Here is a 26,319-nt window from a genome sequence, read left to right as displayed (position 1 = left end):
GGAGACGGGCAAATCCAACTATTTCCGCGATGGAAGGGAGTACAGAGTACTCCATGCTTTCAGGTATACGCCTGTTTCAACCGGGTTTCCAACAGTTTGACGGTGGTTGCGATGCGCACAAAATGTTCCAAACAGAAAAAACACGCAATTCTGTGTGACGATCTTGCTACCTGCTTCAAAATGTGACGCCATGAGGCTGCACTCAGAATATATAGTAGGTAGTATCGCCCATAGCTGTCAACTTCTTTGATTACTATGCTCAACTATCTACAGATCGAGCTGCCCTCAAGTGAGGGAGACGAACAACATGTTGATCCTCAGCATCTTCTTTCAATGTCTTGTCCTCAAGACAACTACTTCGAGTGCCATTCAGGCAAGGTCAGCTGCGAACTTGATTGTAACCCATCCGGAAAGTATCCAACCTCCCAAGGGCTACATCTCTAGGTTCTACAACGATGTACCATCTCCGACACAGCTTGGCATCATCTCAACATGTAATGCTTACTATCTTGTCCAAAAAGGCGATTATTGCGACACTGTGATTTCCAAATTCGGTAATTATACGCTGAGTGATTTCTACAATTGGAATCCGTGAGTGTGTCTCATATCGTATTCTAGCGTTTTTGGATTCATGCTAATCCTCGCTTCTATTCCTCTCAGAGCGGTCAAATCAGATTGTTCACAGCTCTTGGATGGTTATTATGTTTGCATTGGCGTTTCAGATACCTCGGCAGCTGCAGCTTCTAATAATATAGCTGCTGTGGTGAGTGCAGCGCACACAGCAGCCTCAGCAGCTTCAGCACCCACGCCAACTCAGTCTGGAATTACCAGTAACTGTAAGCTTTCTTCTACCATTTGCATGTGCGCAATGGGAATTCTGAATTGGGCTCATACATAGGCAACAACTACTACGAGGTTGTCTCTGGTGATTCGTGCGTTGGCATTGCCAACAACTACGCCATCACACTGGACCAGTTCTACAGCTGGAATCCAGCCGTGGGCTCCAACTGTCAGAATCTTTTGGCCGGTTATTTCGTCTGCGTGGGAGTTGCAGGTGCGTGCCATCTCTTCTCGTACATCATTCCCAACATCCTGCTAACCTGAATGATATCCAAGAACCCCCCACCACTACAAGCGTCCCTGCTACTGCTACTACTAGCACCGCTTCAGCACCTTCACTGACCCAAAGCGGGATTGCTTCAGATTGCACGGAATATTACAAGGCACAATCCGGGGACACATGTGTCTCGATCGCCAAGCTGTATTCGTATCTGACTTTGGCATTGTTTGAGCAGTGGAATCCGGCGGTAGGCAATGACTGCTACAGTCTGTTGGCCGGGTATTACTATTGCGTGGCGACCACGAGTGTGCATGGCTGAACTCACAAATCTAGACTGGGGGCGAGAATCGCCTGGAAGAGAGGGAGATGGGAAGGGTGAATTTGGTTACATCCATTTTTAAAGCTGTGATGCATGATAGTATGCGCGTTAATACAAGTTTTGGTGCATTTTTTTTCCCCCCAAATTGTATGTATGCAAGTACAGCAATGCCGACGAAAGGCTGGGAACAGTGGGACCTCAAAAAGTCGCCACATCATCAACCCCAAATGCTGTCATGATCTGGCGTTGTATTTCTTTGATCGACATTATACATGCATATCACTGTCTGTTGATATGTCAAAAGACATACATATTCAGCAATATCCCGGTGACAATGCCCTCAGGGTTTGCCCTAATTACTCCAGCTTCGCGTGGCATAGGGTTTGCTCTCGCGCGACAGCTTCTCGTTCATACTGAGCTGCCAGTATGCATAACAGCGCGCAAAAATTGCGAACAGTTGCATGATAAACTCCTCAACTCTCTTCAAGCACAGAATAATGCAGGGAAGAGGTTGACTGTGTTCCAAGTCGACGTTACAGGTAGGCTCCCATCACGTCTTGTCTCGACTTGTTTGCTTCCACAATTGGATATTCATCACTCCAGATGAATCGAGTATATCTGCTCTGGCTTCTCGGCTCCGCAAACAGTTCAGCGATATTCCACTCCGTCTGGCACTGACCATCCCCGGAATTCTGCGCGTGGAAAAATCGCCGAGCCAGATCAATTATGAGGATGCTCTGGAGAGCTTCAAGGTCAATTCGTTAGGCCCATTGCTGCTGATGAAGCACTTGCACAAATTCCTGCCTTCCAAATCAAGCCAGCCATTCTCTGCGGAATCTCCTTTTCGTTGTTTAGAGAAAGAGCAGCCAGATCCCCCATTCCAGCTCCCCTCGCATGCCATATATTGCATGATGGCAGCTCGTGTAGGCTCGATTTCGGACAATACCTTGGGTGGATGGTACTCGTACCGAGCTAGCAAGTCGGCTGTTTTCCAACTTGCGAAAACGTTTGATTTGTATCTGCGGTCGCGAAGTGCGGATAGAGCACTGGCGGTGGCGATGCATCCTGGCACGGTACGCACGGACTTTACGAGGGATTATTGGGAATCTAGTAGGAATGTGCTGGAGCCAGACGATGCTGCGTTGAAGTTACTCCAAGTCCTGTGTGGAATTCCGCCGGGGATGAATGATGGGAGGGGCCGTTGTTGGGACTGGAAAGGAGAGGAGGTGTTTCCATAGTGTCTCGACTTCCTGTGTATGTATGCATGTGTGCCAAAGTTGGATCAAAAGCTACTCCGGGGAATTTAGGCCTCGGGATATATGGCTCAAATTGTAGCCAATATCAAAAAGCAATCCAGTTTCATCTTTTCAGGGTTTTGTCAAGACGGACACGCAAAGGGCTTCAATACCTATCAATTTCGATGATCCAAGACTGATCAGCTTAATAAGGCAGAATAACATTTACATAAAGAGAGCTATTCTTAATACCGAAAGGCGAATTGGGAAATATCAAAGCATCAGCCCTGACTATACCCGATGGGGCACCCATCTGGTCATGACGAAATAGCTTTACGCCAGCTCCCTTTCTCGTCCAATTCTTGGGCTTTGCATGCAGCGCAAGACGGAAATAGCTGGATTTAAGGGTCCGGCTAAAGTCCGCTTATTTCCATACAAATCCCCCTAGTATGGTGGTGAATGAAGAAGTATAAATGGGCTGGGTCTCTCAGTTTCGAATACAACACCTATCATTTCACAACTACATACCTAAATACCCACACAAACACCAACAGTCATGGAAACTACTTCTCAAGTCTACCTGGCCGGAAAGCCCATCAGCCGAAATGGCTTTGGTATAATGCGTGAGTCAAAATCATGTCATCCCCTCTTTAGAAAGTGTCCAAAACTGACAGCAGCGGCAGGTCTGACATGGCAGCTCGGGGCACTTCCTGACTCCCAGAGCTTCCCCATTCTCAAAGCTGCTGTTGCAGCCGGCATGAACCTCTGGAATGGCTCCGACTTCTACGGCACCCCGGAGAACAACTCACTGCATCTGATCAACCGCTACCTAAAAGCCTACCCGGAGGATGCCGAGAAATTTGTTGTGTGCATCAAGAGCGGACTGCTTGATATCCGCACCTTTGAAATGGACTGTTCCGCAAAGGGCCTGCGTGATTTCGTGCAAAAGGCGCTAGATGCCGCGAAGGATACCATGACCAAAATCGATGTCTTTGGTCTGGCACGGATTGACCCCAATGTCCCCGTGGAAGAGAGTGTCAAGGCACTGGCTGAATTGCGCGAGGAAGGGAAGATAGGTGGTATCCAGCTCACTGAGGTTCGGGCTGAGACGATTCGACGCGCCGCAAGCGTCACAAAGATTGATATGGTGGAGGCCGAGGTCAGCCTGTGGTCTACTGATGTCTTTACCAATGGGGTAGCTGAAGCATGTGCCGAGCTTGGGATTGTGCTGGTGGCACACAGTCCGCTGGGAGGGGGGATTTTGACTGGTAAATTCGAAACAATTGACGATGTGCCGGAGACAATCAAACATCGGCCGCGTTTCTCGCCGGAGAACTTTGAAAGCAACCTTAATTTGGTGAAGGCAGTCAAGAAGCTGGCGGAATCCAAGGGATGTAGCCCGGCTCAGCTGGCACTGTCGTGGGTCAGGAGAAAGGGCATGGAGCCCGGTATGCCGGTCATTGTGACGGTTGTTGGCGCACGATCGCCCGAGACAGTGCTGGAGAATGCGAAGGAGGTCGATTTGACCGAGGCCGATATGAAGGCAATCGATGATATTCTGAAGTCGTTCCCCGTGCAGGGCGACAGGTGGCCAGCAGCAGTAGCGAAGTTTAACGAGTACTAGAGTGCTTGACAAGCAGTAGTATATAGTCCAAGTTCCTAGAATATCCGTAGGCGAATACATACAGTATTTTATATGCGGGCAGTGCCGGCTATCAACGGGTAATCCCACCTGATCTCCGCATTTCAAATGGAAGTCTCTTCGGCGTCAACAAACAACAACATCAACAACAACAACAAGAAGAAGACCGGCCCGGCCCGGCTCCGCATAATTCTAGAACCCAGAATAGACCACACCATTTGATAATTACATCTCTTCGTTATTCCCGATATAGATTTGGTGCCCATCATCCCAACCATGTCCGCATCGTCACCCCACCTCGGCGACATAGGCAGCGCCGAACTTGATGAAATCTACCAATTCGCAGTCGAGCTTGGGAAAAATGCCGGACAAAAGCTCATGGATGGCGTGCATGCACGCATTGGCGGTAGTATATCCGGCATATCATCAGACGACGCAAATATGACGAGCAACCTCGCGTTTACGGAGAAGGATAGCTCGGTTGATATTGTCACACAGGTTGATGAGGGTTAGTCCTGTCTTCAGAAATTTCTTATATGATATATTTCGGAGAAACAAACTTACTGAATGTATGTTCGATATGCTCAGATGTGGAACACTTTATCCACGAAGCCATCAAGACCAAATACCCAACCCATAAGTCCGTTGCAAGTCTTTTTAGCCCATTTACAAGTCAAAGGAAACGCTGCTCACGTAGATATTCTTCTGTATACAGATTCATTGGCGAAGAGACATATGCCAAAACCTCCTCGTCCGCGCGAGAATATCTCATCACTTCCTCCGATCCAACATGGTGCGTCGACCCGCTCGACGGCACAGTCAACTACACACACATGTTCCCCATGTTCTGCGTGAGCATTGCCTTTATACTTGGCGGACGACCCATCATTGGCGTGATCTATGCACCCATGCTTCACCAGCTCTTCTCGTCGTGCGTCGGCCGCGGCGCGTGGCTGAACGAGAGCACCCGACTGCCTTTAATTCGAAACGCTCCTGCCAGTGACAAACGTGCTTTCAACGATATCAATGATAACATAGGAATTCCGCCTATGCCGAGTAATGCACCAAGTAAATGCGTGTTTTCCTGCGAATGGGGGAAAGACCGCCGGAACATCCCCGGCGGTAACATGCGGAGAAAGATCGACAGTTTTGTGAATATGGCGGCCGAAAAGGGCGGCGAGAATGGGGATGGACTGCAAGGTATGGTGCATGGGGTGAGGAGTTTGGGCAGTGCGACGCTGGATTTGGCCTATACAGCTATGGGGTCGTTGGATATTTGGTGGGAGGGTGGATGCTGGGAATGGTGTGTCTCTCTCTGTCTATCTTGTATTCTATTCTAAGTCTTTAACTGGAAATTCTTACTGATAAATATATCCAGGGATGTCGCGGCCGGAATCGCCATTTTGCTCGAAGCCGGAGGGTTGGTGACCACAGCGAATCCCCCAGAAGATCCAGAAACGGCAGCAATTGAAGAGACCAAGCTAGGCAGTCGACTATACTTGGCTATAAGGTGAGCTATTTCTATCAAACAGATATTGATATAACTAACAATATAAATAGGCCCGCCGGTCCTTCAGCGACAGAAACAGGTCGACAATCGCAGGAACGCACTGTGCGCGAAGTATGGAAGCGCGTCAAACTGCTGGACTATACGAGGCCAGGCCTCTAGCTGTCTGTATTATTTCATTTTATTGATACCAACAGCATATACAAGGATATAGCATCGAATGCACCAATAAAACTTTTGGAATTGAAAGCTCCCCGCAAATTCCCCGGACAGATTCCGTACTTCGCCACTGTAGCCCTCAACTGATGTCATGACAGCCCTCAATAATTCTAGTAGCAGAATATACTCAGTTTGGTATTGTCATTCCAGCGTGTGAATTCATGCACACCGAATCTTGTAATATCAAAAAAGGGCCTTTCGGGTCATGTTCTGGCTTTCTGTGCAGCGTATCATATCTGTGGAGTAGATATTTCAGCTCTTCTACGTCTGATATCCATTTGCAACTACTGTCATGGGGCCGGAAGTAGGGCATTTTCTATGCTTACATGTATCGATACATTGCTGAAATGTCTTTTTCATATCATTCGTTGACTTCCTCAGAGCGATCTTGACGTTGTCCAAGATCAGCGTTAGGTAATATCGATTAATTGCTGAGAATAAATGACACATAAATATGGAGAGAACTACAGTTGGATAGACTCGATAATAACACAGACATACGCAAACCTATTATCTACTGGATTAATTGATACGTTGCTCCAAAGACTCAATCACAATGCAATCCAACCCTCACAAACCAACAACTCATTTCACCGGTCCGCAAGACCAGAAAAAGTACCACCAAGGCCTGCGCAGCATGTTGAATCAGGACCAACCCGGAGACATGAGTAAACAGCAGCAGCAGCAGCATCAGCAGGGGCAACAGCAGCAACAATCACCGTGGAACCTGTTGAACAAACAATCCAAGCAGCCAAAACAGCAGCAACAAAAACAGACCCGAAAGTCAAGCGCTGGCTCATTCTCGGATGACGATCTCGCTGCTCTGCCGGTAGAGAAACAATTCGAGACTGATTACGATCAGACTGGCCATCTGGTGCCGGACGCCGTACATTTTGGCAAAGATCAGGATATGGTTGGGGCTAGTAATGATGATTTTAGTGAGGACATGTGAGGATATTCATGGCTAAAGTGGAAAACTGGAAAAAAACAACCTGTTTGGTATTGTGTCAATGATTTCAAATGTGAATGATAATCAATCTCTATGTAACTCAAACCTCATAGCCATGAATTTAGCCACTCCACAAGCTCAATCACAAATTGTACAGCGCGCATCGGCAAAAATAACGGATGCCCGGTTATTGTTCTGTTCACGCCTGACGCAGTGGACTGTAGTTCTCAAATGACAGTGATGGTGGGATGGAAGCGTTTTCAAAAAGGCATCTACATATGCTTTGGAACCATTCTTGAGTGACCTCCACTGAAGTCCCCCAGTAATAGTGTTGAATCTATGTCTTAGCCTGAGAATTCTAGTCAGTATCTCACAATATTTTCCTTTTCATCTATATAGGGAACAAGAACAGACATAAAATAAATCAGTATTTCTGCAGGGAAGTCCCGACACACATCTGCAGGCGACATACACCACGGCGAAGCAGTGATGGGGACAAGATAGTATCTCTTGAATTGTTTTGAATATCGATTACGATCCAAGTATTCACCCACAGACTCCAACCTGTGATGCTTCCTGTCACTAGTCTCGGTGTTATCTCTACGAGTCCGGTGTGACTTTGCCTTCTCACCGAATATGTCTGTTGCAAAGATGTTGAAGCGGACAATGTCAAATACCAGTCTCCAGAACCAGGGCGTGCATAGCCGAGACCAATCACCGATGAAACTCCCGACAGACACGCCACTCCATACCATGGAGCCGTTGCCTTCTGAGACGCTGAATGACATATCTGTTGCTATGGTCGGGACATCCAGCTCTTTAAGGAACTGTGTGAAGTTTGCTTTGCGCACGATCAACCTCAGCCAGTGGTGTATGAAACGATACAGCGGAAAAGAAGCATGAACATGAACTCACGGTACATGTCCTCCTGAGCAACAATAAAACCTGTATCGACGGTAGTCGCATTGTTGTTGTTCTCCAAAGTAAACGAGTGCGAGTGACCCCCGACATGTGCATTAGCCTCGTAGAGATGTACCCCAGAGGCGAGATTTCGCAGGCCCCAGAGACAGGCAATACCAGCTATTCCGCCACCTATGATGGCAATGCGTTCAGGAGCTTTGTGTTGCTGGTCGGCCATTATCTTCGAATGGGGAGGTTTCCTTGTGGCAGATAATTCGGCCATTTCTGTTTTGTCGGTGATGATGAAGAAAAAGTCACTCCATTCTGCTCTCCTAGGCTGGGTGCCACAAAGTTATGCTGCTGTATCTGTAAAAGACCGAATACAAGAACCATATCCTTGTAGGTATGTAGATAAGGATTCCTTTGAATAGATTGGTGTATATAATGTAACGTATCACAAGTCCAAAAATACTCCGCATGGTATCTGATCGTGTACCGGCCTCGAATTGCAACGTGTGTACTTCTTGTTCCATGCCGCTACCTGAGTAGAGATTATCTATCGATCAGAAAGAAGAAGGGAAGGTAGCTAGTAAGTTATGGATCGGTTGTTTCGTCGTATTTCTCGCTTAGGGCTATGGCATACAGTAAACGGAGAAGGAAGAAGCAACCTTCTTCCTTGTGGAACTTGTTCGGTCAGAGGTTTGAACTGGTCTAATATTAATTCTTTTCATAACACCGCATAGAGGTACATGCAGCTTTTCACAAGCATTCTGCGGCATTAATCATTGTTCGTCTATATAACCTTATATTCCTCCCTCTATGACAGTGTCTCGAAGACATTCCAAGTTACAGATCTACTGCTTGGTATACATATATTATGGTATATTACTACTCCGTGACTCGCGCTGGTGTGGCACAGGCCTGAGTTCCTTGTAACCAGCACCGACCATACGTGGCATGTGCTCGGATAGACGCATACAGAGGATGTACAGATCGTTAAAAGCCATTTCTTATAGGTTTCGTCACCCCTCAATATTATATCATTCGTGTAACATCAGTACATTTACTTCGGTATCCCCATTCGGACGCTGTCATTGGGCTTGGATACTGATGCAGCCACTCACACGGAGGGGGGCTCCGGGGGCATACCTCACCTCCAACCTGCATCAAGCCAATCTTAACAATCATCTCTATGAATGTCATATGCATGCTGAGTTAATGGCTGTCATTATCCGGGGTTTTCATCTCCAGAACTGATCGCCGGATTTGCCCATTTGCTTTCACAAAATGCTACCTGACTTGAGTCTTCCCTTGCACTGTATTTCCCAGAGAGCTGATGTTATGACAGTATTCACTATACTCAGCGACAGCAGTAACACAGAAAATGGGCTAAGTATCTTCAGTGCAACTCCATGTTAAGTAATGGAGTCCATACTCAGTCTCTGGAGGGGTATAATGGACCATATAGCGTACTGATATGGTGAAGATGAGATGGAACTATAATGTCTATTCTTTTTCTGCTTGATATTTGCTATTAGATTGCTTCAAGCTATGCTCTCATTCTGATTATTTGGAACGATTCAGAATACAGCGTCCCACAACATGTCTGAATCGATAGACCTTCCAGATGTGAATCGTGGCTATGAACTCTACATCACTATTACTGTCTTTACCGTCATGATTGTACTCACCACTACCGCACGGGTGATTATAAAACTCTATTTCCGTTATCGTCTTGGAATCGATGACTGGTTCATCGTACTAGGCACGGTACGTACTCCCTGCCAGCATTTAACATCAGTGCCTGCTGACTTTCCGCCCTGATCACCAGCTTTTAAACCTCATGGCGAATGGCTTCGACTACAAGGCCACCTTATCTGGGTTCGGCCGGCATGCCCAGTTCCTCACCGTAGACGAACAAGTCAACGCCATCAAGTATTCCCAGTTAGCTGTCGCAGTCGCGAATTGGGCTATATGGGCGGTCAAACTGTCTGTCTGTTTCTTCCTGCTGAGTATCGTCCGCGACATATACCAATACTACAACTGGGCTGTCTATGCACTTATCAGTATGACCTCAATCACCGCTTTGGTTGGATCCATTCTTTGGGGCACACAGGCGCATCCGCTTGCTAAGCTGTGGGATCCTCGTATCCACGGCACAAGGGCAACTCCGGAGCATTTTCTGATTATTGTTTATGTTGTGTATGCCTTTGGATGCTTTACGGATGTTTTCTATGCACTCTCGCCGCTCCATTTCCTGTGGTCTGCCCGGTTGGACTGGAGAAAGAAACTGCCTATCATACTGCTGACAGGCTGTGGTATTCTGTACGTGCTATCCCAACTGCCAATGTCCCAGTAGCTAGAAATTAATGAGAATACGATTATCAGCGTCCTCATCGTGGGAATTCTGAACATCATTTTCGCCCGCGAGTTCCTCGAACAAGAGGACATCACTTGGGCTCTCATTAACGAATTTATCTGCGACATCATCGAGCGCAACTTCTCTGCCTTTGTCGCCAATCTTCCTGCACTGTGGCTGCTTGTCGTCCAACTCCGAAAACGAGCTTCCTCCTCGTACAGCTCGGGTTCGTCGTTGCCATACTATTATTCGCGCAACAATGTCAAGAACAAGAATGCCCTGAATGATACTATGAATAGCACCATGACCGATGCAGATGTCTATCTGGAGGTATCATCTCAACATGAGTTATATCAGCATCAGCAGCATAGTGGAGGATATCCGGCTATCCCTGAGGAGTCTGATATTCCTTCAAAGGAGAGCATTGCTCTTACAATACAGAAGAAAAGACCAGCAATTATTACTAGCCAGGAGGTTGTTCTTTCGGATGGTGGGTTCACAGAGGCTCCTCAAGGCAGTAGCAGCAGCAAAGAGCAAATCCAGACTGAAAATAATAACAGTAATATGCTTTCATCAAACCAAATCCGGGTGCAGACGGATTTTCAGATTCGTAAAGAGCGAAGATTGAGTCTTCGAAACAAGCAACACAAGATGCTAACGGACGCGGGAGGTAGGATATGATAAAAGGATTTCCGTTCGTCTTTGAAACCATACTTAATGTTTGACATGAGGTGGAATTGGAATCAATGAATATTTAAGTATTGTGCATCAAAAGTCGACCTTAAATGCACTGCCAAGAATACAAGAGTGGTGAAAAAGAAATGTAACTTCCCTAGTCGGAAGCGCCTAGCCCTACATATGCCTTAAGTCTTCGAAGCCCTAACTACCTACTTATGTACGTATGTCTAATAGCTGCAACGAATGTGTAGCCGGTACTCCGATGATTCCTCGTAAATGCTTGCTGCTATTATATGACACTCTTCCGGTTCTAGCTTCAGTATTGATTTTGATACATTGCTGATGTGCACCAAGCCTTTACCTATAACTATAGTATCTAGCAGCGCCTTGAAAATCGAATTTTCTATAATGCAAACTCCAGGAAAGCCGGGGAATCCATGAGACTCGTTGCTATAGCTGATTGTCTAGCATTTCTAATCACGTCTCGTCTTAACCGACCGCCATTCAATCATCAAACTCCCAACCATCGTGGCACACGCTAACCCAACCACCAAGTACCATGTCTGAATGAGACTCTTATCAATTGCCACCAGAGCTTCTCTATACTTGGCTGCTGGCACGCTTGTTACAATCTGTGACAGGCCTGTATTCTCGATATTCGCCCCGGTCAGGCCCGGCACGAGACCCCTTAGATTCTTAGAGAGCTCATTTTCGAACAGGACCTGGGCGATTGCAACTGCCACAGCGGGGCCGAAAGACTGTGCAAACAGCATTATAGATGTACCGAGGGGGACGTCTTCCTTGGGTAGCACTGTTTGCACTGCGTTCTGCGGTCCGGAAAAGCCAATCCCGTAGGCGAGTCCGGAGAAGCCGGTGTATATGATCAGCTGCTCGAAACTAGTGTTGATCTTGAAAGTGGTTATGAGGCCCGCTGCAATAGGCATTATAATAGAGGCAAAGAGCATGAATGGCGCGTAGTAGCCGAAGGCGCTGGTGCCAAACCCGTGGATGAGCGCTCCAATGGTGCCGGCGATGATAATAGGGAACATCATGTAGCCGCTTTTGGCGGGGGAATATCCACGAACGACCTGGTAGTAAGTAGGCAGATAATATTCGAGCACGCTGCCAGTGCTGTTGCCGCACATAATGAAAATACATCCGGCGATAACACTGCGGCGCTTCATGATGCGTAACGGTAGGGCAGCGGTGTCGCCTCTGCGTATCTGATTGTAGACAAATGCAGCCATAAGCACAGCAAAGGCAACCAAGGGACCGACCACTGGACCACTGCCCCAGGAATACTTAGTACCCGCCCATGATAATGCGAGGAAGAGGCCAGTAAGCGCCGGGATGAAGAGCAGGTTGCTAACCAGGTCGAGTTGCGCAATCTTCTGTCTGAGCGCCATGCGGGCAATGTGGCTAGGCTTCGGGGTAGCGGTGAAACAGAATATTGTCAACAGGAGCGTGATTGCGCCGGCAGGCACGTTGATGTAAAAACACCATCGCCAGCCAAGTGACTGTACAATGGCACCACCAAGGACTGGTGCGGATAGCGTAGCCAGGCCCTCAATCGCGCCCATCATGCCTGTAAACATAGGCCGTCTGCGTAGAGGCGTCGATTCCACGAGGATGACGAAGCATCCTGAAAGAAGACCAGCAGAGCCCAGTCCCGTTATAGCCCTGCCAACGACAAGCATTGTCGAGGCAGCGGCCGCGCCGCAGAGCAGCGAGCCTGCTATAGAGATGACATTGGCAAGCAGAAAGACATTTTTAGTAGGGAAGAGCTTGTACGCTTTTCCGAACACAAACTGAAAAGCGCACTGGCAGAGCCTGAACGCGGAAGAATACCAACCGACATCCGCGACGGTGTGGAAGTAGTCAGTAATACTAGGCACGGCCGTAGCGACAATGTTCATGTCAATGCTGCTAAGAACGAGAACGGCGGCCAGGTTGAGCACGAGGAGCCAGAACTTTGCGCCGGTCAGATACTCCGAATCGGCATCGACTTCTCGGGGCAAGCGAGCAGGATCGGATGTTTCATCGACGGTGACCTCCTGCATGGCCTGGTTAGAGCTACTTGTTGAACGAACAGGTTCATGGCCGTCTGCACTAGCTGTGATCCGCGCCATCGCATGTCCTTCGCTGCGTTGTCTCTGCTGACGCAGATTGCTCGGGAGTCGGCGAAGAAGACAGCCAACAACCCCTGAAGTAGTTTCGTGCTAGCCTCCTTTAGCGTTGATTGACCCCCAGAGTATAAAGATTCTTCTACCCAATAGTACAACACCGACTCACAATGCTGAGGAATTGGCGGTTATGCAGTCTATTTTTGTTGGATTGGAAGGGAATTGTTATATCTCAGTAACCAAACGACCCATAATCGGTCTTTATTGGGTGCAGTAAGAAGCCAGCTGCGGGGCAACTTCTGGATTTACATATAGGACAAGGCTGACTGTCTATCAAGTTGACTCATGTTCGAAATGTCCCTTGAAGCCGAACGGACGTTACGGCCTCGCCAGTGAGCTCCGTAGCTGTGCAGTCACATTCCTCCCGCATGGTAGTGCAAGAGAAATGGAATTTATTGACTGTATCTTGTTGTATCTTCAAGCAAACAATAGGGCATCGTTCCGGAGCGTGAGGAAGAGCCGAGTGAAGGTGAAGGCAAAGCAGGTGGTTTTACGTGGTATGGCGGTCAAGATCCGCACCAACCAGGACCGAAGATGTCCACATGTCACGATCAATTATGTGAGCTTGCATTCGATTATGATTTGAAACACTTTTACTGGATCTTTCAATATGGGTTTTGCATATTTCCAATCTGTTGTCAGCGCCTAGGTTCAGGGCTTTGGTGGGGAGTAGCATTGATTAGGGTTCAGTCAAGGCAGGAGGAATTCAGAGGCAGACCAAAACATACAATGACCTTATTTCTGAAAATAAAAAGGCACATGAAGTAACTAAAAGAGCACGCCAATATTTCAGGCTATTAACTTGGCATTCACCTCGCGTGTTTGCCTCGGACCCCGGTCATTAGTTGTCAATCTAACCCTCATTAGGAAAGACATGCAGCGCAAGGCTGAGGCTTGCCAGATCACTCACCCCCCGCTCAGCTTTGCCATGGTAGCAAAACCTCATTCACACAAGAAACCTGGCAGACGAGACATTCACTATGCGGTCAGCGTCGCGCTACGGACTGTCCGAGGTGAAGTCCGTCGATGCTCCAAGCGCATTGTAAGTATAAACGTAGCCTGACAGGTTGCTAGAAGCGCAGCGAGCTGACAACCCCATCTCCAAATCGCAGCATCATACTCGTTCACGGACTCTTCGGCGACGCTTACAAGACATGGACGGCGAGAGTATCTGACACCTTGCGCGCACAAGATCACACGCAGCCGAGAAACGAGGACGGGGTCTTCTGGCCCAGAGATTTACTGCCGGACGTGATCAAAGATGCGAATGTTTTCACCTGGGGTTATAATGCGGACATCGACAGTCTCTTCACCGCTGCGTCGCAGAATACAGTGAAGCAGTACGCTGAGAATCTCCTGGCCGATATTGCGGACAGGCTGGAGGCTGCAGAACCAGTAAGGAAGGGCACCCAGAACTACTTGTCAATGCTGATAAAATGTATAGAAACCTACGGCGCCACGATTCATCATATTCGTTACACATAGTTTGGGTGGCTTGATTGTCAAAGATGTGAGCAATATCCTTGTGAGTTTGATAGGTTGATTTTCCCCCTTGCTGACAGACCCTTTGCTTTGGTCAGGCACTTAATCAATCCTCGCGAATTGAAGGAACAAGATTGAAGAATATCACGCCGCTGACCTTCGGTATATGCTTCTTGGGGACTCCCCATCGAGGCTCGTCAACCGCGTCCATTGGAAAGATTGCATACACAGCAACTAGAGCAGCAACGCGAAGACCGAATGTGAGGTTGCTACGCGAGCTAGAGCAGAACTCGGATACCTTGGATCGCATTGGTTCAGAGTTTCTTCAAACCATTCAACGACACGCGCTTCATATTTACTCCTTCCGAGAAGAATATGAAACCAGGAAATATATTTTTTTTCATTCCATTGTTGTGAAATCAGACTCCGCGAAGATTGGTCATGCAGCAGAGGAAGTAAGTAGCATTCCAGCAGACCACAGCAGCATGACAAAGTTTCAGAGCAAGGACGACGTCGGCTTCAAGCGCGTGAGCGCACAGTTAAGTCGATGGGTGGATAAGATTAAGAGTTTGGATGATGGACAGATCGCTGCTCAAGGTGAGATCCCATCTGACTAAGTCGATTTGGCAAACTAGCTGATTCTAATATTGCTAGAGTAACAGTGCTCGAGAGCTTGAGTCACCGGGTTGCTGGCGCACGCAGGGCAGAAATCCTTGAGGAGTATCAGTCGACATTGCAGTGGTTGTTTGATCCGAATGAAGTTGCTTTTGCTGACTGGCTAGACCAAGGGGGGAAATATCCTGATCGAATCTTCTGGGTCCAGGGAAAGCCCGGTTCGGGGAAGTCAACTTTAATGAAAATGGCCCTGGAAGACGAGAGAACCGTGGAGCTTCTGAGAAAAGGTTCACTACGTGATAATTCTGAAAGCTCGACCAAAAGCATGGAGTCTCGAAATTCTTCTAGCAGTAATAGCAGTAATGGGATGCATCGTATCACCGGGGTTGCTCCAGTCTGGGTCAAAGCTGGCTTTTTTTTTCATAGCCGAGGCATAGATATGCAGAAGTCTCTTATAGGAATGATGCAAGACCTTCTTTTCCAGGTTCTTGAGAAGTTCAATTCCCTTGTGGATCTCATATATCCGATCTACGTGGAATTAACCCTCAAACAACAGACAAAACGGCCTTCTTGGACTCTAACAACCTTGACTCAGGCATGGACGGCCATCATCAAGCAAGAGAAAATCCCAAACCTCCGACTGATTTTGTTTTTAGATGCTCTTGACGAACATGAGTCATCGCGCAATGTGAACAACGAGCGGCTCGTGGCACTCATTAAAGAGCTCTCCGAAATCAAAAATGAGAATACCATTGTTCTGTTCTGCCTTGCCAGCAGACCTTGGACGGCCTTCAAAAAACATTTTGAGGGATATCCCGGATTTACGATGCAGGATCATACTAAGAAGGACATTGAGCTGTACACTCGAGGCCGTATACTTCCCAATCTGAACAAAGAGTCTGCGTTATCAACCACCTGGGGCTCCCTCATCGACAGAATCGTGGATAGGGCATCCGGCGTGTTTATATGGGTTAGGCTGGTTGTCGATGAGATGGTCAAGGCAATAAAGGACGGCACGCCATTTGCCGACCTTGAAGAAAAATTGCAGAGAACACCTGATGAACTTGGTGAATTATACACATATACGCTAAAGCGAATTGAAGCCCCATATCATCTGGAAGCATATATTATGATTCAACTGGTGATTTACGCACGGAGGCCCCTAATACTGGAGACTCTGTACAATTGTGTATACTTCTTGAAACATGGATCACACTCCGATTACCAAGCATCTACAGAGGAAATGCGATTGTTCCTCAACAGCAGGAGCGGTGGATTGCTGGAAACTGTATTTCGAAATTCTCTTGGAAAGAATGATAATTCAAATCATGATAGTCTCGAGCCTGCGCAAAGATCGGGGTCACGGCAGCGGGCAAAAACAGAGTACGTTCAACCAATTCACCAGACGGTCAATGATTTTGTGATTGAGAACACCTCCGAATGGCCCGTAGAGCTTGTTCAAGACGCAATGCCACGTCTAACTGGGTTCCTCTACCTTCTGAAATGTGCGATTGAGGGTTCCAGGCACCCAAGTATGAGTGATCTTGAATCGGATTTCTTATACTACGCTCGGAAGGCAGAGCTTGATCCGAGTCATCTGTCACCATCGGAGGTCTCTACTTGTATTCAAAGCTCATTACACCATCTATTATTGCTCAACGAGTCTCGCAGGCGCTTACAGCATTGGTCAGAAAGCCGTAAAGTGTTCAAAGCCTTTCCGATATTGCACGAATCTTTGCTTAACGAGAACATCACTCTCTCAACCATAACAACTGACATTGCCTCACTCATTCTGTTAGCCGCGACAACCGCAGCAGGAATTAGATCATTTCCCGCCCTTTTCAAAGATGAGTCGGGCTTCATTCATGAACATCTTAAAGAAGCCCATGAGCGGTACAGCAAACTCGGCTTCTGCGATTCTCTGTATCCCATAGGAAGCTTTTTATATCACCTATCAGCCTCTGCAGCAATATGCTTGCCAGACAATGGGAACGTGGAGCCGCTCGAGGCACTGAAAGCTGCACAGGAGGCCATCAGTCAGATTGGTAATGACAAAGCCTTGGACGCTAAGTCAACGATATGTGTTTCTTTTCCGAACGGTTCCACTGAAATTATTGTCCGACTACTAGATGTTACACCTCTGGGTGCACTCCTGCTGGCTCGTGGTTGCACTAGTGCATCAGATGAAGATCGGGTCAAAGCCGCGAGATATCTCCTGGAAGCTGGTGCTGATCCTAATTCTGAGCTTCTCTTGGCTTGGCCTTCGAATCCTTCAGAATACGCGTTATCCCATTTTCCCTTTCAATATCGACAGAATTGTCTTCATCACTGTGCTCGGTTTGAAAGCAGCGCAATGATAAAACTGTTTCTTGAGCATAAAGCAGACCCCAATTGTATGGACAGCATGAACATGACACCTTTGATGTACGCCGCATTGAGGAATGACAAAGATTCGCTGGAGACATTTCGCTACTTCAACTATGAACCTCAAATTTCCAGTCCCTCGACATCGGCCTCCCAAGTGATCTGGCCATGGCTATCGATTCCTACGCAGGTTGGCTCAGCGCTTGCAGGCTGCGATATAATCCGTCAACGTGCAGCTAATAACAATCGTGGGCGAGGATCATCTTACTATTACTATTCTGGTTCTGATAACTACTCAGTCAGTTCTGCGTTTTCAACTGTTCGTGAAGACTATATTCGAAGATCGCATCGCAGTCGTGGATATCAATAGGATGGATATAATAGCAGTACACATAGTCTGAGCGAAAGAAAAATCTTGCTCGTGGGAATTTCCGGTCGTTGCAGCATGGCAACAGGACGCAATTATTGATATGCGATACCATCTTTGGAGCGTCAAAAAATCGCCAGAAAGGTAATGAGAAGCAACGAAAGAGATTACGAAAAGTGTTGCCTAATCCGGAAGTTCTTTAGGGCTAGGGTTAGGACTGGAACTGGATATCGCGCAATCTTAATGGTGTTAATTTTGTAATAACTATACGGAAAATATACCAATATTGAGGCTCACACTAAAAGCAGAATCAAGGAAGTAAGTGTCAACCACCACCTACTATATTCAGAATCCGTTCTCTTATCACTGCCATCAACCCTGCAGCCAAGTATCTGATTTGCTGCGCAGCTCCGTAATTCTCGCGTACAAACCCGTCCAAAAAGCATCCCAGCGCAGAATTATCAAGGCCATTAGCATGTTCAGAAGCAATATCGCTGCATATTCCGGAGTCGCCGCCTGCTATCACCTTTAGTCTTTTGGCTATGACCGATGATCTCGCGTTCAACCCACCGACGCTACTACTGGTCAACAGTCTGTGTCGCACAAGCGTCATACAGGACCAGACCAGGCTCAGCAAGGATTGCAATATTACACAAGTCGGGGTTTTGTAACCAAAACGCTGTGCAACAACTGTATTGGTATTGGAACTGAAAACGTTGGAAATGATCAATGATGAACGGTCCTCAGCGTGTTTCACAAGCTCAATAATAGTTTGTGGATCGGTAGCTTTTGTGATCGCCATTCTATCCTCAATGATCCCTGGAAGTAGGGCACTTGACAGGAAAGTGGCGAGGGAATGGTGTGCCACTGCAGCGGAGTAGAACTTGGGTGTGAGAATTGTGAGAACATGGATGGGTGATGCTGGGCCCGAGTTGGGTGAACTCAGAGTCATGTTGTTCGTAAGATTGGCATTGGTGATGCAGGTATGATCCTCGAGATGTAGGTGGAACTCATCGATAGATGTGGTCATGATCGTTCGGAGATATTCTATGAATATTGTCCGGATATATCTGAGATGATTAGTTTTGCTTTCTAATCCTAGCTTTGTGGGACATTGGAAAGACCAGAAGGGAAATGTACCTTTCACATATCGTGCTCTGTCGTGGGATCGTTTCAGAGTTAGGCTCTGGTCAACTGCGAATTTTCAAATTATGCCTTCTCCATAGAATGAGAGCCTGGAAGACCGTCCTTGGATCTATTGAATAGATTAACTTCTTTAGACAGGGAAAATATGGAAAGAAACACACACAAATAAGCGGCCCTTGCAACGACCAAGAAGCAATAAATATTAAAGCACGGCATACAGGTGTTGTGAATGGATCCAACGGTTCTGATACCGACCAAAGACGAGACACAACTTTCGGACGTCGTTTTGACGACAGAAGCGTGATTGTAACATTAATGCTGCCCGCAAGAGACTCTCCTGGAAGCAGCAAAAAGTCCCTGACCGAACACGAATAGGATCCATTCCTAGAGTTGAAGGGCGAGACATGAATGTCCTTTGGCCAGGTATGATAGAATTTCCGTCTTTGCACTGCCGTTGTACTTGTAGTAGTAGACCGTTCAGGGAGCAGATGTATTCGTCTTTCGTCGAATGTGTTATTCACTTCAATAAGAACACTCATAAACTCACTATCCGCTGAGTACAGACACCAAAATGACGCTTGACCGGATTTATAACCAAGAAATCGTGGCGATGTGATAAGCCATACCGTGGGATACCTAGCCGGGTCGTAGCCCTAAGAGAACATACGAGTCAGTACTGAAACCGTCATCGCACCCAATGGCTATATTTCTACTTTATACCTTAGACTTCAAGAAGCAATCCAGCTTACGACTTAAACTATTTTCCCCGCCCCTCTCAAGATGGTCCTGAGGCTCAACCCGAAGCCATCCTCGACGCCACCACGAAATATCTTGACTATCAATCGATAGAAGCCAGTTTGACCTGCAATTTCTCACAGGAACTGCTGCTATGAGAAACGGGTAGGAAAATAAATGCACTATAGGCGAGAGTCGAGTGTGGTTTGTGCGTCCAGGGAAGATCTTCGCTTTGCCGGAATCGAAAATTGCATTTCGACCTTCTGATGTCGGTAAAGCAGTTGGTCGAACTTTCTCTTGGAGAGTTACTTTGAGATAGAATCGAGCTTTTGGAAGATACAGTAAAAACCAAATCGTCATGCCAAGGAAGATAAGATATTGGGACCAGCTGCGCATCGCATCGAGGAAGTACTCGATCGCCATGAATGAAAGCAAAAATCATGATATTAGCATATTTCTTTAGAAAATTGTATCTATAGTATGTATATAATTTCAAATCAAAGAATGTGTGACAGCACCGAATATATTAGTACAACAACGTATCCATATGTGCGACATCAGTCCCGAATGTGCTCGCGCCATTTCTTTGGTTGAGCCCAGTCACAATGGAATCAAGTCTATAATGAGTTGAAAATAATTGCGGTCACTCTTGTACCCTGGGCAGACCATCCAGGTTTTTCTGGCGTACGAAGCTAACGAGTCTTCCGCACTTGAATTACAGGGTAAATGAAGGACAGTGTCCCAGCTGTCATGATTGCGCCTGCAAAGACTTGCAATTGCCACCAATGTATCTCTGCAGCTTTGACATCTATCAATACTCCTGCAACAGGGCACCCAATGAGAACACCTATGCCCACGCCCGCCCAGAACATACCGGTGCGAGTCCCGATTACTTGCAAAGAAGGGCAGAAAAGGGGCACCATTGCACCCGGCATTGCAACGATGACGCTAGATGCAAGACCCCAGAATACTGTCCAGACAATCATCCTGGTTTTGGACTTGACTATAATCCACAGGAACAATATAATCGAACTTGACGCAGCCGCCAAGGTTGCCGTTTCAGTTGGACCGATTGCAGTCGCGATGGCTCCTGCGATTAGGCGGCCAACCACAGATGTTCCGTTTGCAATAGAGACCAAGTAGAAGGCCAGGTCTGTGTTTTGTGCACTAAACCCGGGAATTTTGGATTCGGCAAATGAGGGAAGATACAGGATGGGCATGTAGTAAGCCATGGAGCAGAAGAATCCGGCCAACACCAGCAGGAGAAAGCCCGCATCAGTAAAAGCCGCCTTGTCAATCAGGGGCCGAACAAGAGAATTCTTCTGTGGCTTGTAGATGAGAGTTAAATAGGACATTAAGAACGTCCCGAACATAGTGAAAGCGATGACGCGCACAGTCCAGGGAAATCCAAGGGGAGAAACAAGTCTTCGAAACATGATCGGATAAATTACGCCACCTAGGACCATTCATTAGTGTACTTAATTCGTATGAAGTATATCGAATAAAAGGTATTGCCTACCTATCCCGGTGGCAGAAGCAATAAGGCCAATAAACTTTGCTCGTCGAAACTGTTGAAGACCAGCTGCGGCTGCGGCGATGGCCGGAATATAGAGCATGCCACCTCCAAGTCCAGTACAGATGCCCTGAGCAAGGAACAGCTGATAATACTTGGTTGAAAGGCTAACCATCATGAGACCGAAGACTTCCAACAAGCTCCCCCAAAACAGCAACGGGCGCAGATATCCATAATCGAACAGCGTGCCGGTTATCAAACCGCTGAACAGCATCATAAACGCAGAAACAGTTGAAATCCATGCTATATCAGACGCTGTTCTGTCTGGCAGCAATACTTGCTCGTAGTAGGTTTGAAAGACGCCAAAGGTAAGCAGGATTCCCCTGTAGGTAGATACATTGTTAGTGATGCATGATGGCCATTCCTCAACGTAGCCTACCAGGTATTTAGAAACACGACAAAAGCACTGAGGACTAGCAGCCATTGTTTGGTAGTCACGGGTGGTTTGGGCTCTAGGCTGGTTTGAGATCTAACGCCATCAGTCCCCTTGGGCTCCTGAATGTCGACAGGGGTGCTGATTGCAGTGTCGTCGGTAGATGACATGGCGTTTAGATCATCGCATACTGTGTATAGTGAATGTGAACTGAAAAGGGTTCGATGCCGTGCAATTGTTCAATTGCTGCTATATAGATATTTACTCATCTCATTTCAGCCACAAACTGGGACGAGCTTTACCTTTTTTCACGCCGACAAAGTGGTGTACAAAGACATTGTGCGTGGGAGAGAGAGGTTATTGCCTGGCAGGTACGTGTGACATGTACAACAGCAAGGGATGTTGGTGTAACAGCGGTACGCGTGTCCAATATTGGCGTATTTTGATCCGATACGATAACCCTCCCTTGGCTGCATTATCTAGCAGATCTCATTCTTTTCCTTTTATTTTATTTTTTTTTTCCCCTTTTTTCTTTTTCTCAAATTCCCCGAGGGCTTTGATGACCTCTGTTCTGCCAATCCTTAGCTTGCAGCATGACTGTGTCTTTCTCCTGCCATCCAGCGCCCGGCGCCCAGCCCTAAGCCCTAGTTGATAGACGTTTCTTGCAAGTCAAGGCCCTAAGCGTACCTATGTATTCAAAGTCGGTGCTATAAAGTCTCTCTCTCTTGTCAGGCCTTCACTGTGTGTCACCACCTTGCATTGCTATGCATCAATCACAGCCTGTCGTGCATTCACAACACAAACATCCACATGAGACACGGTTTGAAACTAAAAGATGGAGAAAACACCACGAGACTCGGAGAGATATGTTCAGGGTCCCTTCACTCTTCTACGGACAATGGAGTACACCTTGTTCCGCAACCAAGTGGTCACTCTGAAGACCTCCTGGTGCGTACTCAGTCCACATGGATTAAAGGAATGCACAGATTTGACATCTGATTGTTGCAGTCTTGGAGTTTCTCTCGCAAGCTACGTCTTATCCTCATCACTTGCCTTGCAGCCTTTGCCGGAAATGTAGCTGCTCTTTCGGGGCAAGAGGCCTACCCAGTGCAGGCAGGTTTGTACAAGGTGGCCATTCTGGAGGCTTCTTATTCGGTAAATGGCACTCAATCATTTACATTAGACTCTCTTAGTTGATTTAACCTCCCAGGTCGCAGCAGCTATATCGGGCCTTGCAACGGGTGCGATTTTCTGCCTCCCACTGGCTCGCATCTTCGGCCGCTGGTCCATCACGTTCTGGTCACTAGTTGGCAGCCTAGCATGCGCAATATGGTCTGCACGAAGGACGAGTGAAAGCGACTATCTCAAATTCATCATGTCACGACTTCTAAGTGGTCTATTTGGTTCCGTGCCATCGGCCGTTGGCGGAAGTACGATATTTGACCTATTCTATCTGCATCAACGAGGCCGTGCCTTCATCTGCGACCAGATTTCGGTGACTTTTGGGGCTACTGGAGGTCCCACATTGAGTGGGTTCATTGCTGGTACAACATCATGGACTTGGTGTTTCTGGTGGACTGTGCCCTTGCTGGCGATTACGGCTCTTTTAGTCTTTGTTTTGGCAGAAGATACGAGCTTTGATCGGGAACAGGGGAAACCGGTTCATGTATTGGAAAGGCCTCAAGTTGTAAGGCTCAGGCTCTTCACTTTCATATTGAGTGAGGATAACAGCGCGTGGACAGCTCGTTAACGGATCACGTTCTAGGCTACACGCGCCATAATCCCAATAGCTATCATGTTGTCGCCTATCACCATGCTCTGTGGCCTCTTTACCCTTGTCGTGTTTGGCTGGCTGTTGATAAATGACGTTCTGTTGCCGACATTCTTGCAAAACCCAATCGAGCAGGGTGGTTATGGCTTCACGCCTGTACAAAACGCCGCGTGTGAGTATTTACTTTTTGTGAGCCGCTTGTAACCGTGCTAACTAACAATCTTACCGTCTCATTCGCAGGATGGGTGGCCGTCATCATAGCTCAGCTCATCGGCATGGTGGCCAATGACGGACTGCCGCTCTGGATCTGCAAGCGATACTACAACGGCATATGGCGGCCTGAGCTACGGCTGTATACAATGACAATTACTATGATTTTCTGCCCTATTGGGCTCGGAATCTGCGGGGTGGCGCTTCAGCATCACGATCATTACATGGTCTTCGCCGTCGGGTATTTTGTGACAGCTTTCTCTGTTCTGGTCTGTGTTCCGGTGGCAGTCAACTACATTGCAGAGTCATTCAGCCACTATGCCGCGGAATGCACGCTGATCATGACCTTTTACCGGCTCTCGTGGGGCGTGGCAGTTTCTTTCTTCATCTCGCAGTGGATCGACGAGGTGGGCATCAACTGGGTGTATGGAACGGCAGCTCTGATCACTATTGTAGCGTATTCATTCATCTGTGCGTTGCTCTGGAAGGGTCCTGTGCGTCGCACCAAGAGTCTGATCAGGGGCCTGGCATCTTCGGAAGAGGGGCAGAGATTATTTACAACAGGAATATGATTACTTGAGTGATTTGAGCTGAACCAAGACCCTGTCTGTGACGGAAGAGAAATTAAGTCCCGAAGCCCTAAACCAAGCCGGGGGCTACAGTATATGCAAACCCCCCAATTGGAAGGCAAAGAATGCGTATGCACGGTTCCACGGTGTAACGATAGATGTAACGTGTAGATCACATTAAACTAAACTACCGAGGTTGGCGAGATCAAGGGATGGTTCGTGCTGGCTTTGAACCTACGACTATGAGCAGCCTATATAGAGTATTCTTTTTTCCGACTGGATCAATTCTGTTTCCCCTATTACTTGAAAAGAGGACAGCATATATATATATATATATAAAACTCATCGTCATGGCCTCCAAAACCCTCTTCGAAGCAACGCCCCCCTTTCCAGATGACTTGCAGCCCGTTGCTGAGATTGCTACCATCTCACTCGCCAAGCTAGTCGCAGACGATGCATCCGAAGCCCAGACAATGCTCGATGCATGCCGTCACCTAGGATTCTTCCTTCTAGATCTGTCTAGGGATACTGTCGGAGAGGAAATGATCAAGGAAGTCGACCAAGTCTTTGAAATGGTGCGCGAAACCATGGATTTGAGCACGGAGGAGAAAGTCAAGTATAGTAGTGATCCCCCGAGGGATTTCCGTGGGTGAGACTTATCTTTCTGTTCGCCAGTCTATATCCGTGCATAAAATTCCACTGCTTACACCATATTCCCCTGGTTTTTGACCTGTTCGGACTATGAAAAGAAAAAAAGGTACAAAGCCGAGGGAATCATGAAAACAGAAACCGGTGCTCCAGACCGTTGTGAATTCTACAGTCTCCTGCAAGATGATATTCTGGGTAACAGCACAGTATCACCAGCTCTTCCCACTCCAGAACCTATCAATTCCCGCTCTGAGCTTCTGCGGTCATATTTCGAGCATGGTCATTATGCCCTGAAGTACATTTGCCGTGCACTATCAACTCAGCTACATCTTCCACCGGAGACATTCTGGGACTTACAGGCACCCACACGGTCATCGGGCACAATGCTTCGCCTAATCCGCTACGCACCCAGTCTCTCTCCATCCGATATGAGAACGGGCCTGTTATCCCACACAGATTTTGGCAGTATTACGCTCCTGGCCAACGTCACGGGCGGTCTGCAGGTACTCAATCCCCAGTTTCAGCCCGAAGATGAAGCCGGTTGGCAATGGGTTCGTCCACGGCCCGGCTGTCTGATTGTGAACATGGGCGATGCAATGGTGCAGTGGACGGGAGGTATTCTCAGATCTAACATGCATCGCGTCAAATATGCCCCCGGCGAACAGCGTCTTGTGCCCCGGTATAGTGCCGCGATTCTGACTCGTCCGTACAAGGAAGCGGCTATGCAGCGTCTTGCTGGTGGTCGGATTCCGACGGTGGAAGACGATGAGCGTGAAGGTTTGGTGATTCAGGATGAAGGTATTAGCAGTCTGACTGCGTGGGAGTGGGAGCTTAAGAAGGCTATGGCGTTGAAGGAAGGCAAGGATTGTGCAAGGAGTAGGGGCGGTAGGGAGTTGAGGGCTATGGATGTTGCTTGATGTTGTGGCTATACGTTCACATACCTATGAGCTTATACTTATTTGACACGAAGATATATTTTACATCTCGTCTTCTCAGTATGTTCCGACAAAAGCTGACATGTGAAGAGCGTATATTTTGTCCTCTTTACCATGAAATGGTATTTCAATGGCTAACTCATGCTAAATAAATTACTGATTTGTAACACGCAAGGGAGGCTTTCATTCTCATTAAAATAATTTACCAAACGAGTACTCAAAGCCGAGAAACTCCAAGCTTCCCCGTCCACACTGGCCTCGTGGCATTATACTCCTTCATTTTCTTTCGAATTTCGTCGAACGGAAGCAGCGATAGGTTCCGGGGACTACCCATACTGTTCTTCTTGCAGTCAGGCATTAGCCATCTCGTTGCTGAGGACTGCTGGGGTTTCTTGCTTTGATCCTCCGCTATCATGCCCATGCACGTGTGCGCCCAAGATATGATTGCATGCTTGGCCTGAGGAAGTTTGCCCATGATCA

General features: G+C 47.5%; 11 protein-coding genes across 11 annotated transcripts; 8 read left to right on the top strand and 3 right to left on the bottom strand.

The window, feature by feature from the left end:
* Positions 1-307: 307 nt before the first annotated feature.
* On the top strand, positions 308-2,617 carry UA08_00943 (hypothetical protein; the record flags this gene model as incomplete). Its single annotated transcript, XM_020260805.1, has 6 exons — positions 308-591; positions 661-836; positions 899-1,054; positions 1,117-1,307; positions 1,684-1,918; positions 1,983-2,617. 6 exons carry the CDS (start codon positions 308-310, stop codon positions 2,615-2,617), a joined length of 1,677 nt encoding a protein of 558 aa, XP_020124750.1.
* A 553-nt stretch (positions 2,618-3,170) lies between these two features.
* On the top strand, positions 3,171-4,238 carry UA08_00942 (hypothetical protein; the record flags this gene model as incomplete). The annotated part of the gene is made up of 2 exons (XM_020260804.1): positions 3,171-3,237; positions 3,298-4,238. 2 exons carry the CDS (start codon positions 3,171-3,173, stop codon positions 4,236-4,238), a joined length of 1,008 nt encoding a protein of 335 aa, XP_020124749.1.
* Positions 4,239-4,532: 294 nt separating this feature from the next.
* Positions 4,533-5,925, top strand: UA08_00941 (Protein QA-X; the record flags this gene model as incomplete). The annotated part of the gene is made up of 5 exons (XM_020260803.1): positions 4,533-4,764; positions 4,845-4,896; positions 4,972-5,559; positions 5,635-5,766; positions 5,817-5,925. 5 exons carry the CDS (start codon positions 4,533-4,535, stop codon positions 5,923-5,925), a joined length of 1,113 nt encoding a protein of 370 aa, XP_020124748.1.
* A 613-nt stretch (positions 5,926-6,538) lies between these two features.
* UA08_00940 (hypothetical protein) lies at positions 6,539-6,934 on the top strand (the record flags this gene model as incomplete). The annotated part of the gene is made up of 1 exon (XM_020260802.1): positions 6,539-6,934. The coding sequence occupies one exon, from the start codon at positions 6,539-6,541 to the stop codon at positions 6,932-6,934; it is 396 nt and encodes a 131-aa protein (XP_020124747.1).
* A 359-nt stretch (positions 6,935-7,293) lies between these two features.
* Positions 7,294-8,114, bottom strand: UA08_00939 (hypothetical protein; the record flags this gene model as incomplete). The annotated part of the gene is made up of 3 exons (XM_020260800.1): positions 7,294-7,322; positions 7,404-7,727; positions 7,847-8,114. 3 exons carry the CDS (start codon positions 8,112-8,114, stop codon positions 7,294-7,296), a joined length of 621 nt encoding a protein of 206 aa, XP_020124384.1.
* A 1,319-nt stretch (positions 8,115-9,433) lies between these two features.
* UA08_00938 (hypothetical protein) lies at positions 9,434-10,871 on the top strand (the record flags this gene model as incomplete). Its single annotated transcript, XM_020260799.1, has 3 exons — positions 9,434-9,601; positions 9,663-10,156; positions 10,220-10,871. The coding sequence occupies 3 exons, from the start codon at positions 9,434-9,436 to the stop codon at positions 10,869-10,871; spliced, it is 1,314 nt and encodes a 437-aa protein (XP_020124385.1).
* Positions 10,872-11,341: 470 nt separating this feature from the next.
* On the bottom strand, positions 11,342-12,997 carry UA08_00937 (hypothetical protein; the record flags this gene model as incomplete). The annotated part of the gene is made up of 1 exon (XM_020260798.1): positions 11,342-12,997. The coding sequence occupies one exon, from the start codon at positions 12,995-12,997 to the stop codon at positions 11,342-11,344; it is 1,656 nt and encodes a 551-aa protein (XP_020124392.1).
* A 928-nt stretch (positions 12,998-13,925) lies between these two features.
* UA08_00936 (hypothetical protein) lies at positions 13,926-17,882 on the top strand (the record flags this gene model as incomplete). The annotated part of the gene is made up of 6 exons (XM_020260797.1): positions 13,926-14,093; positions 14,126-14,446; positions 14,496-14,576; positions 14,632-14,988; positions 15,034-15,130; positions 15,196-17,882. 6 exons carry the CDS (start codon positions 13,926-13,928, stop codon positions 17,880-17,882), a joined length of 3,711 nt encoding a protein of 1,236 aa, XP_020124393.1.
* A 2,570-nt stretch (positions 17,883-20,452) lies between these two features.
* Positions 20,453-21,876, bottom strand: UA08_00935 (hypothetical protein; the record flags this gene model as incomplete). Its single annotated transcript, XM_020260796.1, has 3 exons — positions 20,453-21,216; positions 21,280-21,656; positions 21,713-21,876. The coding sequence occupies 3 exons, from the start codon at positions 21,874-21,876 to the stop codon at positions 20,453-20,455; spliced, it is 1,305 nt and encodes a 434-aa protein (XP_020124390.1).
* Positions 21,877-22,516: 640 nt separating this feature from the next.
* Positions 22,517-24,259, top strand: UA08_00934 (hypothetical protein; the record flags this gene model as incomplete). The annotated part of the gene is made up of 5 exons (XM_020260795.1): positions 22,517-22,654; positions 22,715-22,861; positions 22,917-23,393; positions 23,472-23,616; positions 23,718-24,259. 5 exons carry the CDS (start codon positions 22,517-22,519, stop codon positions 24,257-24,259), a joined length of 1,449 nt encoding a protein of 482 aa, XP_020124391.1.
* Positions 24,260-24,606: 347 nt separating this feature from the next.
* UA08_00933 (hypothetical protein) lies at positions 24,607-25,821 on the top strand (the record flags this gene model as incomplete). The annotated part of the gene is made up of 2 exons (XM_020260794.1): positions 24,607-24,905; positions 25,014-25,821. The coding sequence occupies 2 exons, from the start codon at positions 24,607-24,609 to the stop codon at positions 25,819-25,821; spliced, it is 1,107 nt and encodes a 368-aa protein (XP_020124388.1).
* Positions 25,822-26,319: the final 498 nt, after the last annotated feature.

Source organism: Talaromyces atroroseus (genome assembly GCF_001907595.1).
Source record: "Talaromyces atroroseus strain IBT 11181 chromosome Unknown scaffold_0, whole genome shotgun sequence".
In the NCBI taxonomy this organism is placed as follows: Eukaryota; Fungi; Ascomycota; class Eurotiomycetes; order Eurotiales; family Trichocomaceae; genus Talaromyces; species Talaromyces atroroseus.
This window is presented reverse-complemented; position numbering and strand designations above follow the sequence as displayed.